Source organism: Aulonocara sp. 'chitande type north' Nkhata Bay, linkage group LG20 (assembly GCF_057382095.1).
Source record: "Aulonocara sp. 'chitande type north' Nkhata Bay isolate Kocher_YH1m ecotype deep benthic linkage group LG20, A_spYH_male_GT1.1, whole genome shotgun sequence".
NCBI classification, from domain to species: domain Eukaryota; kingdom Metazoa; phylum Chordata; class Actinopteri; order Cichliformes; family Cichlidae; genus Aulonocara; species Aulonocara sp. 'chitande type north' Nkhata Bay.
In genome coordinates, this window is record NC_141363.1 from 26598831 (window position 1) to 26615050 (window position 16220).

At 40.5% G+C, this 16220-nt stretch overlaps 1 protein-coding gene across 3 annotated transcripts in view; it reads left to right on the forward strand.

Annotated features, from left to right (window-relative positions):
* spryd3 (SPRY domain containing 3) overlaps window positions 1-16220 on the forward strand; it is an 84377-nt gene that overhangs the window by 36216 nt on the left and 31941 nt on the right. For all 3 annotated transcript variants that reach the window (XM_086278922.1, XM_086278920.1, XM_086278921.1), the window contains exon 8: window positions 11125-11182. In XM_086278922.1, coding sequence (XP_086135048.1) covers window positions 11125-11182 — 58 coding nt within the window. The remainder of the gene's footprint in view (window positions 1-11124; window positions 11183-16220) is intronic.

Consider the following 16220-nt stretch of genomic DNA (forward strand, 5'->3'; position numbering starts at 1 on the left):
TTATTGCTTTCATTCATTCGTTTCACAATCAGTGCAATAAGTAGTTCTGTAACAGTTTCTACAATACTCAGTGAAAGTAACTAATGTTTTGATCCAAGGAGTAACAAAATAAGTAATTATAATTTTCATTTTAGTAGCATTTCAGAATCCACAAATGATGATAAGAACTCTTTTTTTGTTTCAGCCAACACTGATTTTGCAACAAATACACATGTCAAAAATGTTAGTTGACATTATTGTTATATTTTCAGAATTATTTTATATGCAGAAAAAGATAAAACCAGACAAATGTCGGGTTTCACACATGTAAGTAAACACATACAGACAGTGCTGGGTGAGGAAGCGGTTGAGCGGCGATTACTTAAGTCAGTTTGCTTGCTTTCAGGTTCCCTCACCTTTTTTAAAATGGCTGCATTACTTTTGTTTGTTGGGTTTAATCAGGGTTTTTGGTATAAAAGCTTTAAGCCTAAGTTCAGGAGCGATGCCAAAGCAGCTTTCCCCTTTTTAATACACGTTACGGTATCAACAGCAGCCCCAAGAATCCTGTATTATCCATTATTATGACTTTTACTTGAGCATCACTATCCGAGCAGATTTTCAGAATACCCCTGAAGCTAATAACATTCCTATTAGCCTGTGTTGCACTCTGTGTTAAATGCAAATTAGTGAAAGTTAGCATGCAAATGTGCTAAACAAGCACACGTTGGCTCAAAAATGAAGCCAGCATGGAAGTGCCAAAAACTGCAGTTCCTCCAGTGGCCACTGAAGGATGGCTCCAAAAGTGAACCAGTCTCCGTAGACTCATATGTTAACATTGCCAAAATTTAACAGAAGATAAAAACATGTTTATAGCCTGGCATTTCTCGCTTTTTTAAACCTTATTAAGCGTTAAGTTTAGGGAATTTTTTTAAGCTTTAAAAAAACACTTAACAAATCAAAAGAAAAGACGAAAAAGGAGGCGGGGGTGGAGTTAATTTTTCAATCCCCTAAGCCACTATTGCCAGTTTCCTGCAAAAGGGAAAGTCTGAAGAATTTGGGCTATGTGATAAGTCTGAGTTCTTTGTGTGTAAAGTAAATGCTGTTGTTTAGCGTGTTTCATAATCTAAGATCTGTTTTGACCCCGCTGCCATTCCTAGACCTGTCATGACCCCCTTGCTTTCTCTCTCATTCCTCTGAAGACGGAAGATAAGGGTCTTTATGAATGTACAGCATGCATACGCTTGGTAGCACAGTTGTTTTTCATCCGGTACACACAGCGGTTGCTAGGCTGTGGGACAAAGAGATCTAGGATTAATTATGGGGTGGAAGAGTGTAGAGAGTAGATGGCAAGGTGGGGAAGCTAGGTAAAACGTCAAGAGCTAGAAAAATCAAGGGAAAGGGAAAAACACAGGTGAAAAAAAACGAAGCAGGAAAGCCCTCATGTTTTAAAAAACAAACAACCGCCATCTGCTTAAAATCCTACAAAAAATGACGGTAACCCTGTGGGAGTATAGATGCAGCTGGGAGAGAAAAATGGATATGACAGAGGAGTGAACGGAAAGTATTTGATTGAGTAGCCATCAGTGTTTAAAAAAGACAGATGGTTTTCTCAGTTCACCCTTGACCCTCTTGTATTGAGTCTCTGGTAATGTACAGCAGCCCAGTCATAAAGCTACACACACACAGCAAAGCCTACACGCTCGTACACACAAACAAGAAATAAAACGGTTTCCTCTGTCCTGGTGTGCCCCGGGAACAGGTCCTGGGAACAGCGCTCTTCCTTTTCCTCTTGTGATGCAGCAGTCCTTCTAACGGGTTTTTTGTGCTGCTCCAAGAATCTCTTTCTAGCAGGGTCAACTTAGGATAAAACAAAGGATCAGTTACTGTGCCAAGGCCTCTGATCACAACCAGTGCAACAACAGTGTCAGGGATGCTACTTAGTATAAATTCCGCTTTAAAGAATCATTCGTTTATAATGCAACAATGCTAAAACAATCACTACTTCCACTTTCTAAAACTTGACTATTTTATGCTTTCATAAATCTACTACTTATCTGGGTCTAAGCTGTGGCCACCCAGCTTTTCCGATGGGACAACAAGGCATTGCTAAGCCAGCCAAGCTCCGTCATCTCACAGCATCTTCTGGGTTTGTTGTGGGGTCTCCTCCAAGTTCAGCATGCCCAAAACATCTCAACAAAGAGTTGCACAGGATGCATCCCCGGCAGCTCGACTCTGAGTCCCTCCTCAATGAACAGGTTCCTCACCCTATCTCTAAGGCTGAGCCTAGACAGCCTTGGGAGGAATCTCATTTCCACTACTTTTATCCAAGATCTCATTCTTTCGGTCACTACCCGCAGTGTTTGGCTTTAGTTGAGGGTTGAAGTGTAAATTGAAAGCTTCACTTTCACTCTCAGCTCTCTCTTTACAACAGCAGATCAGTACAGCGTCCACGTCAACACAGATGACAATCCATCTTCAGCCTCCTGCTCTACTTTCCCCTTTCTCGTAAACAAGTCTCAGACATACTGGGCAGCAGCTCCTTCATGAATGTGGATTAAACTGTGTATCTTTTGGGTTTTGGACGGTGCCTAGATGGAAAAAGATGTAAATGATGTCTGAAGATGTTAACTTGAACTATGAAAAGGTATTATTTAAAATGGATAGATTTAAAGATGAAGAACATCATATTCTTTCAGTCTGTCCTTTTCTTTTGTACATTGGCATGTGGAATAGTTTCTTGGCCACTGGACAGAAACAGGAAGCTCTTAGGCTGGGAGTCAGCTGATTGATGAGCAGTGTAAGTTGGATAACTAAAGCAGAAAGAGAAGTGGAAGACGTCAGAGCAGAACTGGACATGAAGACAAGCATAAATACAAGTTGAGAAGCAGGTTGTAAACCCAACAAATGGTACACATAAAACCCAAACTGGAACTTGTTTATGAAAACCGCTGTATGAAAGCTTTTTTTAAAAAAAATCTTCTTATAACAGCACAGTGATTGCAAGCTGTACCAACATGAGCAGTTTGACTTTGAACGCATGAAACTGCATTAGGTAGTACAGAAGTGATGGCTCCTGAAAGTGGGCCTATGTAGATACTCCACTAAAAATCACTAACTAACTTATGAACATTTCTGATAATAAGACAATAACTGCTCTAAGTGACCCCAAACTTTTAATGCAGTAGTCTAAAACATAGGTTTTCAAACTTTGTCCCCAAGGTACACCAGAAGGCAAGTCTGAATGCATTCCTGCAGAACATTTCCTCTGTTATCTGTGTAGTGGCATAGCGGAAGCTCTGATTGTATTGACAAATAAAGGTGCTTTTAAGTACGATATCTGTAATTTATTTGCTTTGCAATAAGCTCCACTAACATATAATTCTGTCCCCTTATCAGCTGCTTTCACACAAACCAACAGGTCTGCTGCCTCTGACTTATATCTGGTTTTCTATTCTCTCAGAGGAGATGTTTTGGTTTCCTGGTGCCTCCTTGGCACCATTTGCAGTAGTTTCCAGTAGTATTTGTAAATAGACTTTTACCTCTGCCTCAGTCAGAGGCTTTAGTGTATTGTACTATTTGGTATTTCTTTGGAAAATAGCTATAAATTTTGCGACACACTCCTGTCTTAAATGAAAAATACGCTGCCACGCTAAACATCAGCTATGCACTCTCTCTGGCACTCGTTCAATAACAGAGCTAATTTAGCAATTTATCTGATTTCATCTTGCATTTGAACTTGCATCCATAAAAAGTGATGGACATGCCCAAACAAATACACACAGATAGGCTGTTGTTCTCTTCTCTCGAGTCACATCAATGGCTAATGACAGACAGTTGCTGTTATGTGGGCAGCTGGAGGTTTTAGCCTGATCACATGGGGTTAAACAAACAGACCTGCATTAGTTCCCTACACAGCCTGTGTCCAACCCCTATAGGTGAGGCACGTACAAACAGAAACAGTACTTTCCCTTCCCGCAAACTGTGACTTCTTCACACACGTATGCACGCAAACACTCGTACATGCACATCTGCGGCACTTCATGGCTTGAGTTATATTTTTAGACAGTGCTGTGATATGTCAGTGCGATAGCAGCAGTAGGTGATGGGTATCTGCTTCCACATGGTTTTCCTTTCTGCCCGCACCTTCCCAGTCATACTTTTTCAGACTTGTTTACTCTGCCACAGTGTGGAAATGCAGGCTGCTCTGATAGCAGCTGTGGATCTGATATCGAAGGCTTTTGCTCTTCCATGCTGTGGATTCAAGTCTACCGTTTATTATTCTTTCCAGGAGCTTACAGTTCTTTGCATTGCTCTAGGCAAACAGGGGTAGTGACCATGTTTCAAAAGTTTGGGTTTTGTGAGAGTAAACCACCTGGTTAATTAATCCAGTCATCAATAGAGGAGTGTACATGTGATTACTGGCACTATCACTTATTGAATACCAAAATTGCAGCACTGCAGAGAGAGTACATATCTATGGATGGTTTCTAACTGGGGATAAAAACATGTAAGAATGCAAACGCTGTAGGAGAATATTAACACAGGAAGTTAAATAGTTTATTAATTTACACTAAAAAGTGCAGTAAACAACTTTTAAATATATCTGTATGTCGTATTCTAGACTGGCTCTGATGTTGATATCAAGGCTCAGCGTGAGGCCAAACCAGCTACTCCAGGACTCCCTGTTGTTATATGTTTAGAGCATTTTCATGTATTCATATGTGTCTGACTGTAAACGGGATTACACAAGAACTATAGGATGGTTTTAATGAAACTTGGAGAAGTGGGGCATCCTCAAGAGAATAATGCTTATCTCTTGGCTAAGTTTGAATTATACAAAGACTGTGACTAAAATCATTCATTTATCACTCATCGCCAAAATGAAGGGGAACTAAACACTATCAGGCTCTGCTCAGATTGTTTTCTTGGCACAGGTTAAATGTGACACCAAGGTGCAATCCAAGAAATAAATGTGAAGCAGGAAATGGGGCGAATACAGCCCACTGTCACGCTAAGAGATCCAGGCTAAAGTTGCATGACCAAACAAAAATTCAGCACCCTTCTAAAGGAAATAAAAATATTCCTATTATCATAAATTTGTGATTATTTTTTAAAACATTACATTGCTTGTAAAAGGCTGCCAGAATATGGAGTGTTTGGCCAGCTTAACACTGTTTCTGGATAACCAAACATCAACCTTCAGGGCTAAAAAAAATGATTGGGGAGATGCCAAAAACTGGTTGGTTGAGGCTGACTTCAAAAACAAATCAATCCATAATGACTCCCATATTAAAACGCTTTTCGTTACATAATTTTATAACTCATACACCTTAATGTGGTCTAGTTTGAGTCTTTAAAAGTATTTGTGCTGTTGGTACCTTCTAATAGATTATCTAGAGGGAGCAACCAAAATAAGTTTTTATCTGACTAATATGATTTGATAGAGACTTCCCAATCAGTCTCTAATACAGTTTTTATTATTGAATTCATCCATTCAGTTGATGGCTACAGTTTACTAACTAATCTTCCAAGCATTAGTTGATCACTCGTCCCAAATATGGTCACTTCGAGCTAAAACAATTGCACTAAAACAATAATTTTCTTTAGGGGTCACCACAGCGAATCATCTGCCTCCATCTCACTCTGTTCCTAGTATCCTCGTCTGTCACACCAACCCTCTGCAAGTCCTCCTTCACGACATCCTTGAAGTCTCTCTATGTTCTTACTCTTTTCTTCTTGCCTGGAAGCTCCCTATTCAACATCCTTTGTCCGCTTTATACCCACTTTCCCTCCTCAGCACGTCCAAACCACCTCAGCCTTGATAACTTTGCCTCTAAAGCGCTTGGTCTGAGCTGCCCATCTGATTATAATGAATCCACGGTAGACCCGACCATATTTTAATGCTTTTCAGCATACTTTCTTTATTCCTGGTTGCTGTGTCTTACAGACATGGCTGCAGCTTTTCAGCCGCCAAACAAACACACACCAACAACTTTCAATTAAATTCAATTGAGTTTATTTATATAGCGCCAAATCACAACAACAGTCGCCTCAAGGCGCTGACGTCAGTCTTTAAGTCTGACGTCATTAGCCGTGCCTGGGCCCAAACTCTGCTGCAGGTCCCTAAGTCCAACGATCACTGCAGCATCACTGAGAGTTAAAAACTGTCTCTTTCCTTTCATCTGTAATAAAATGATCAGCGTTGCTGCTTTACCAGGCATAACACTTAAGTTTAACATCCAGGCATCCACAAAAAACGAATTTATGAAGTTTAACGGCGTTAGAAGTTAGCAGGAAGTTAGCTCGCTATAAATATAATATACCATGTTCTGACTGAGAGAGTTCTGAACCAAATTAAGACGTACAGCCCTGCTATCATATCCAACATAAATGAAGATAGGAAACTAAACAGCAGTGACGTTTGTAGGGTTACTGAAGTTTGGCTAGCTGGTATATAGTGATGTGCTACGTGATCCTTCCGATCACAAGACGAGCTGCCAACTCTTGAGCCACGATCGCCCTAGCTATGTTAGCATAATATAAACAGTGAAGCTGGAGGATGAACGCTAACTTTTTTCCACTCAATAAAAGTTAACGTGAGGGTTCCCGAAGGTTCGGTACAATTGCAATCGCATTGCAGGATGCTGTAAACGGGCTGAAATTCAGTCAGGACAACAACTGAGAAAATCCATCCACAATACAAGGTTAGTTATCAATATACTGCTTTAAAATGATTAGCGGTAATAAAAACTGAGAGAGGCCGACAGTGATCACTGACTGTTTTTAGGGGCTTTCAATAGAACAAGATACAAAGCATTAAAACATGTAAAAAACACAAAAGCCTTATTAAACACAGAGTAGTTTGGGCCCGGAAGCAGGATTCATCATGTCATCACTTAAAGACCGAATATTGTAAGGTAGACCCTACAATAATGAACCAGGCTCAGGGAGGGGCGGGGCCATCTGGTGCGACCGGTTGCGGTGAGAGACGGAAGACAGGATAAAGACATGCTGTGGAATAGAGCCAGAGATTAATAACAAGTATGATTCAATGCGAGAGGTCTGTTAACACATGTTGAGTGAGAAAGTTGACTGAAAAGGAAATACTCAATGCATCATGGGAATCCCCCAGCTAATCCCCCCTAAATGACAGACAGAACCCAGTTCAGACTTTAAGCCGGCGAGGCGTGATTGCAGATGCCGCTCAGGTGCGTCCGCCTCCCCTGCAGCGGCACCGCAGACCTTTCACTCCACACTGATATGCTCATTTCTAATCCAGTCCATCCTAGCACCTCCAGTGTCACTGTCTACAAACCTTACACCACAGTGAGCCTCACTAGCATCTTGTAAACTTTACCTTTCACTCTTTCAATGCAAAGTCCAGAAACCAGTGGATGATGTCACAGTGGCTACATCTATTTTTCATATGCAGTCTATGTGGATGACATCAGTTGAGGTTGCTTTTTCTGTGCACGTGTATGTGCAAACTTTTCCACATGTCAAAGGTTTTTGATTATAAACCAAAGTGTTGGATTAATTAAATCTTTGACCTAACAAATTATGATCAGTCGAGCCACCTGAGTTCACAAAGATGACAAATGTCTTTATTGAATTCCCTGATAATCCATCCAACAGCTGTTGAGACCTTTTACTCTAAAAAGTATAATTTTTTTATCCCGTGCGGATAATTTTCATCGATGAATAAAATGTGTGGTAGTCTAGCCAATAGGCATTATTAAATCAGAGTTAGTTAAATCAGTAGGTTGTGGAAGGGACACCATATTTATTTTGATGGATGGAATACACTGAGGACATGTTTTGAATTAGAAATGATGGACACAACAATTACCACAAAGACATCTATGAGAACAAGCATTTAATGGTTGATCCAGTTATCAGACACATGTCTGCGGTTTACATTAGAAACTCTAAATCTTCCCCTTATTTGCTTAGCTGTTCCTAATAGGGCCTTATTTTAGAAATCACTGATCAGGCTCATCAATCAGGGAGAAAACACCCAGACGTTCCTTTCCTTCTCGGGGAACCCACATGCCAGTCAGCTGGAGGAATCCTCAGGCTTGTGGTTGAGACGAGGGGGAAGAGGAGCAGACTTGGCGGATCAAGGGGTTTCAGGCTTGGAGCGGTAGCTGCATTCCTCCATGTCTCTCTCTTCTTCTGCTGATGTCTCACTCTCGTCTTCTCTCGCTTTCCCCCCCTCCATCCATCTCCATTTCCTGTTCCTCCAGCCCCAATGGGGTTGTCAGATGGGATCGTTGATGTTTCCCTGATGTCGTGGCCTCCGAATGCCTGTCCTGGCCAAGCTGTCTGTCTGCACTGTCCCCGTTGTTCACCTCTCATCCCACACAGGTGCTAATAGTAATAATTTCATCTGGCTTATATTGCTTTGGGTAATGTATTACCTATTCAGTCTGCATCAGTCATCAGTCAGAGCCTGTTTGAATAAAAGCACAGCTCCCTTCACAGCGTCTTGCTAAAGGCTGATTTGTTTTTCTTTTCTGGACGTCATCCTCGTCATATTTGGATTTCTTTGACAAGATGAAAATGAAAGGTCTTCAGGTTGCCTTTTGTGTGCTAATACTATATGAAAAGAAGTGCAGTGGGAAGAATTTACTTTAGGGAAAAAGAGAGGATGTACAAGTAAGCATTTAGAAGATGTTGCCCACTGAGAGATAAAAGAAAACCATAATGTCATTGTGGCTCTTTTCTCTCTTGCTCAGTAGTGTGTTTCTACAGTAATGGATGTGCAGCCTAGAAAACAGATAAAAATCTTTAGTAATTACCTCTGAGTCATTCTGTGATCTTATCCAAAAGTTGGCCTGATAGTTATTACCGTTGGCATGGTGAAACCTGGAGAAAGGCGCACACACTGTACATGCAGACAGATGGAAAGAGAGAGAGAGAGAGAACACAACACACCCTCAGCAGACGCTGACAGGTATCCAAAACAGATGATCCTCACACCCATTAGCATGTTAACATGGATAAAGAACCCATTTCAAACTCCTCTGGAAATCTGAAGGCTGGCTTTGCAGAGCTGCCTAGATCTAAATCTGCCACTGTGTGTGACGTGCACGCTACCTGCCAGCCTGTTTAGCATAAATGAATTATAAACGGACATAAAAAACTAGGATTTGCAGCCTATTAAATCATTTTAACCTTGTTATTATAAAGTGAAATCATTTTTTTTCTGTCTTGGTGAGAGACGAAGCTTCACATCCAGCTCAGTCTGAGTGGAGCTGCTGTTTCGACACAGGATGGAGCCGGTGAAGCTGTGGCTGAATGCCATTTAAAAACTCCTATTTGAGAAACATATACCAGTTCTGATGTGCTCATGCCATAGATGATATATAAAAATAGACGAGTGGAAACTCTGCATTTACGACGCCGTCCTTAAGCACGCCTTCTTTCTAATGACCAGCAGGAGGCGACTCTTCTAGCTTGAAAAAGAAGTCCAGTTGGGTAGAATTGGGAAAACAATCCTTGGTTCTGCTCCTCTTTGGCCTCTGCACACACTTTCCTGTTGAATTATAGTCTCATTTGTTACTTTGAAGTCTTACTTAAAACAACATGATGTTTAGTGTTTTTAAATGTAATGAGGCATGAAAAAAGCCGGACAAAGACGCAGACTAACAGCCCCAGCTACGCACAAAAACAGCAGAGCATTCATGCAGTCGAGAACAACCGGACTCTTCAATATTTCCAATGTTTTTCATTGTCTCTGCTGTCTGAAAAAGTATGACCAAAAATGGGTTTTGTCGAGCAGTTTCTGGAGCATAAATGGCAAATAAAGTACGCACTGTTTTACCTCAAACCCTTATTGAACAAACCTCTCAGCTCTGAGGGGATAAGTGACACTGGAGGCATTTCTGTCATTGGCCCGTGGCGATAGCAGTATCTAGGTGGTGACTGATAGGCGGCTGCTTATAAACCGAGTGGTGTTTTTTCCCCCTCAGAAGTTTCATTGTTTGAGTTAAGTGAGCTGCAATAATTCAAAGAACGGAGACAGTTTGACATTTTCAAGTTAAGAATTCATAGATAATTACCAGATGGATAGATTAAATCTGTTTTTTGCTTGGTAATGTAAACGTTTGGAAATTTTAGGATATTAAAAAATAAACCATTTTAAATTTTGACTTTAAAACTGATCCACTTTAGAGTCACGTTTACAAGGGAGGTAATCATACCTTATACAGTCTAGAGTTCGTAGTCAAAGCTTAAGCAAAAGTCTTTCAAGTATTTGAGCTGTGCAAATACATGAAAAGTGGTCTGTTAGTTTGGAGCTGACACAGAGTAAAAGTTCATTAAATGTAAACATTTAATAAACATCACCAGAGTGTCACAGCACCGAGGCCTTCCCAAGACAGCCCAGACATGTGATCTTTCCAGCATGTCCCGGGTCTGCCCCAGGGTCTCCTTCTGGTTGGAAATACCCACACACCTAACCTAGCAGGCACCCAAGAGGCGTCCTTGTCAGATTCTTAACAATATCAACTGGCTCCTTTCACTGTTGAGTGATTGCTGCGCTACTCTGAGCTCTTCCCGAATGACCTATCTGCTCATCAAATCTCTCCGGCTGAGCACACCCTTTGGAGGAAGCTCATTTCCGCTTTTTGTATCAGTGATCTTATTTTTTTGGTCGCTACACAGAGCTTGTGGCTGCAACTGGCGATAAGGACATAGATGGAGCATTAAATTAACGCCCAGCTCTCTCTTTACTGCAACAGCTTTGTCATGACTGCAGACAGTGCAGTTCATCAGTCAGTTCCTCCCAAATGCCTCAATTTATTCCCAACCTTGAGCACTTCATTCTGTTGTAAATGAGAACCGTAGCTCTTAAGTTCTGAGATGCAAATTCTTATCCTAGCCCGCAGGTGATGAGGCCAGCAGGACTTCGTTTAACAGACTCAGCCCATGAGTCTGTTTTACCTTTATTACTTTGAAGTCTGTGTATCTATCTGTTTTTCTGACCGCTTGAAACTCCAACTGTCAAAAAAAACATATGTTTATGTCGATGTGAAGCTGTTTGTGCCGTTCATTAGCTCGTCTGTTAATCTGTTATCTGTTAGTCACTGAAGCTACCTGGTGCAGATATCTATTGTGACCGGTGTGTCTGTGTTTGTGCAGGACTACCCCAAGAACAGACATCCGGGGTGGAGCCGAGGATCAGTGGCCTACCATGCAGGTGAGAGATTTTAACTCAGTTTCCTCTTTTTTTCTTATTTCCCCTTAGAGGGTTGGGTTTCACAGAAAGAAAGTCATGTGTTGATTGTTTGTCTTGTTTTTTTTCCTCTCGGTGTGGAATTACCCCCGTAGAATACATAAATTGGATTTACTTCCTCTGAAGCATCTTTTGCTGCCTTTAGATGCCAACATCACAGAGGGACAACTCGGCTTAATGTTTAAGGTGCCTAACACAAACAGAGATCAAGGAGGATTGTAGACACAAAGGCTGATAAAACATACGGTGACAGCATCAGAGAGATAAAACGGACCAAATCTCTGTTTCTCTTTATCTGCTTTTCTGTGGGAGTTCGGTCAACTTTGTAAGTGATGAACCAAAACCCGAGTTTAGTTAAAGTTATCTTTATCTCCCTTTGCTTCCACACACACACGTTCAGTCTTGATTGTTTGTGACAACAAGCCTGTGAACATTATCTATCCAGGCATCTGCACAAACCCCCACAGTTCCCATTCCAGGCCTCACTAACAGCGCTAAGAGATTAGCTATCAAACGCTTGTGCCATGATATGGGAATAGAAGCAGCTAGGTAGGTGGTTGTTATTACTTGGTGAAGCTACTGTGGGTAGCCAGCTCTTTATCTGAAAATCCAGTGTCACAATTCAGATCTTGTTAGTCCTTATCTGACCAAAGCAGTTACGAGCTAGCTGGCTTTTATCTGCTTTATTTTGTTCTGAAGCATCCCATTGTTATTCTTTCTCAAAGGGGGGTTTCTGCTGCTCTTATTCTGAATGATTCACCATAACACACTATAAATGTCACTTTCCGTTCATGTTTTTCCACCACAAAAAGGGTAGGATTTTATTTTTAGAGGAATGTTTATATACTTTATTCCATTTGACCTCCAAATAAGCTATCAAAACACATTTTCTTGTTCAGTCCGCACATTCCATTTATGTTTTGAGTTAATGTTTATAATCTTAAATCCCCATATCCCTTTGCAGATTCCATTTATACTTAGGATTTATTAATAATAATAACAGTTGATGCTATGCATCCTGCCGGGGTCTGTGGATGATGCCTCATTGCTGAGTGACAGACGAGGCCTGTCTTTCACAGAGGCTCACTGTGCCAGTCCCAGAGGTCTTGCGCTGCGGTCTGCCTGGTTTGGCTGCTGTGCATTGAACACCACAGCAATGTGCACGCCCCAGTAGAGCTCGCATTAATCTTATTTGTTACAGACTAAAATGATGTATGTGGTTTTCCACGCTGTGCATATGAGGTTTGCTTTCCATGCTTCGGTTAATGTGTAGACTCTGATCCAGCAATTCAAAATCAACAGTCAGAGCCTTTTCTTCATGTCTCCACGCATCCAGGATTTTCACTGAAAGGCTCGTCAGTCTCAAGAATTGTACATGGATGCGCTTTGGCAGGGTGACAAAAGTAAAAAAGCAATATTTTTTAGAGTACGTTGACGGTTTTTCGAACATTTTGTTTCTTAGGGATACCAAACTACTCTTACTAGCATTCTTTGCTAAATGTGAGACATAAAGCTGCAAATGTTTGACCTTCATCATCCGCTCTAGTTGTTTGTGGTCTGCCTTTCTTCCTCTTCCTGATTGTGTCCATCTCAGGGCACACTCTTGGTCTGAAGATGTTGCATATTCAGTGAAGACACCCATTGCAGAAGACCTTGATTGGTTGGTAGAACTTCACATCGCTGTTGTAGAGGCTTAGATTTGTGTTCTGTGTAAGCTGTCTAGATTTCCAAATGGAGCTGAGCCTTCTGAAAGCATCCTGTGCTTTATCTAACCTATCCTCGATAATAAGTTCCACCTTAAAGTTCAGGGTACACCTGTATTCATACGTGAACAGTTCTTCCTTTAACTGTCAGATGACACGTTACAACAGCCTGACTTGGCCTAGCATGAACCTTCAGTGAGTGTGTCACCACTGCTTCAGCATATGCCATACTACGATCAACTTATTAAACTCATAGTTTTGTCTCAGTTTCAGATCAAGTGATCATGTAAAGAGATCTTTGGTTTCCTGTTGTCCTTTTCCAACATCGGAGTGCTGGTGGCCAATGCAGGGCCAGTTGCATACATTGCAGTTTTTCATTGGACATTGGCTGCTTGTCCACTCATTTCAGTTCAGCCCTGACCATTTTCAGAGGAGTTTTTCCCCCTTTCTTAAGCAACTTAACACTGAACTATGAATCATACATAAAAAACAAAATATTAAACATAAAAATGCATCTAGCTTTGTGGAGTCACCCGTATTGTGTATTCACATAACAGCTCGACAACTTAGGAAAGAGCAAATTTTAAATTGTATCTTTTGGCACTTTGCTACTAACAGCCTGTCACAAAAAACAGAATTTGCTCCAATTTCTTTTGTTGAATCTATGAAAAATGCCAAAGATAACCAAAGTTTTATGGGCATAAAATAGTATTTTTGCAACAACAAGGTGATTTCCAAATGGCTGTTAGCTGGAAACTTGGCATATCTCAGAATGTGTGCAAATTAAAGAAACCGGAGAAGTGGAAGACCTAAAAAAAAAACCTATCTACAGCAGATTATCAGTATCTGAAAGTCATGAAATAGGAAAACAATCCAGCAAATATCTGACATAGGACCAGGTATACATCAGTTGTTCCCTGCTTTGCTTGCTCATAGGGGGTCATATGATTGTTGGGTTTTTCTCTGTGCCTATGAAGCGCCTTGAGGCCACTTTTGTTGTTATTTGGCGCTGTATAAATAAAATTGAATTGAATTGAACTTTTTACTGAAACCTCATCAGAAATGGTCTCAGTGAAATGGTGACTGTAAAGAAGCTTTTCTCAACGAAGGGAAACTGGCTGAGGTATGCCAAATTACACAAGAATTGCCCTGAAAATCAGTGGTGATGGAGGCTTTGTCATGGTTTGGGGCTGCATTTCTCAGTGATGTTAGGGGCCTTGTCAGAACAATAGTTGTGAATGTAGAAAAGTACTGTCAGATTTTGATCCACCATTCAGTGCCATCTAGAAATTATTGTTTACTGCCAGTGCAGTAAAAGCATAACTGTGTAGAAAAACACACAATGTAACATCATCAGTCATGGATTCGCCTCTCCAGAGCCCGGACCTCAACATTATTAAAGCAGTGTGAGATCATCTGGACAGAGGACAGAACAAAAGGCAGCCAGCATCCAAAAAGGAGCTTTGAATGTCCTCCAAGACTGGAGAACTATTTACGAGGGCTACTTAATGCATGATTTTAAACATTATCCATATAAATATAGCATTACATTTTAATTACATTTTCCTTTAATGGAATCACTTTTTAAATGCTTTGCATAGCTTTGCATAGCTTTGCACTCGTGCAGTGTTAGATTAGTATGAACAGTCTATCAGAACGTACAGAACATAGCTACAGCTGAGTGGATATATACTGTATCAGTTTACTCTGACAAAGCCGACACACTTATCTACATCAAAGTGCTGCAGAACAACACTGGTTTGCACAGCTATCATCTGCTTTCTTTCCACCTTGCTTATTTAACCCTTTAAGACCTACCATAGAACCAAGTCCGCCAGAGCTTGTATTATATTTTTACATGCTGTAGTGCCATTTTTGGGAGCATTTCAAGTTGCTATACATAAATACAACCATTATAGCCCAAATTTTAATAATATGTATGCATTAAGTGCATAGTAATTACATAAATTGCAAAAAAGTGCAATAAACTACAAAAAAAATTGAAAATTGTTTTTGTTTTTTTTAACATACATTCCTAGTTAGAGAAATTTAAGAGGCTTATCCCTCAAAACTGTAAATACAAAAAAGTTGCACAAAATAATTTCCCACCACAGGTAATTTATTTTGAGTGTCTTCATAGTTTTATTATTGAAATACACCAATTTTTATATACTGCAGGAAAAATGAAAATAAATATTATAATCAAATTTGCAAAAAAACAGCATATGCATCAAAATAAACTATTTCCAGCAGTGCAATTTGAGTCCTAAGCATAAGTCATAAAGTCAAACATAACCTTTAAAGACACCAGTATGCTTGTATAGGCCCTGAAGGTAAACAACCACATTTCCGTGTCATGACGTCACTTCCAGTTTCGGGCAGGTCATGGCGGACATGCGATAGTTCGCGCTGACGTCTATTCCAACGTAGGAAGAGTTACGAACAGCTGATCGGATCAGCAAAGTGTGTTTCTGGAATATTATGTTTTTGTTGCTGCAAGTGCTTTTTATGCAATTTTTGCAAAGCCATATGTGGAAGGAAACCATGACCTAGGACAAGCTGATGACATGAGATGTAAGTACAACTCCTCTGGTTTCATATGCAAAAAAAATTATTGCGCTAGCTTATGTGGTTGCAGTGCTACCGGGATTTAAAAATAGTTACGCAAAACGGAGCGTGCCCGCTCCGACCGGCTTTAAAGGGTAAAAACGTCTTCTCACAGAAAGAAGGCAGGGGTTGCTGTAGTTGCATGTTTCATTGTAACATAACATAAAACAACAGAGAAACAACTGTTAACTTGTGGTGTACATTACAAAAAAAAAAACAATAATTAGTTTAAGGCCTAGTAACGTTTTAATTGTCTAGTTACTCGTCACACGTGTCTTTACTTTTAATCGAGGGTTGTTTTCATCTTCACGTTTCTTTATTACCATTGGACTGCTGGAGCATTGTTCTGAGATAAATTTTTGTAGATCTCTTGGTTTGATATTGAATTTAAGTTTGTAGCGGGCAAGAAGGATGAAGGTCTAACAAAATAGGGTCTGCTCAGTTCCACAGAAGGGCATGTTTCTGCACAGAGGTGTGTCTGTTATTTTATGGTTGTGTTTTTGTATTAGCCCTCAGTACCTGAACCAGCAAATATCTGCCAAGTTATTCTTGGCAGGTCTTGGCTCCAAATAAACACTTAAAGCTGATATCTATACTTTGATCAGTGCTGTTTTTCTCTGCATTGGCAGTACAGGAGTTTATCATTAGCTATTAAGAAGAAGGTAACGCAGTAGATTGTGTGATTTACAGGA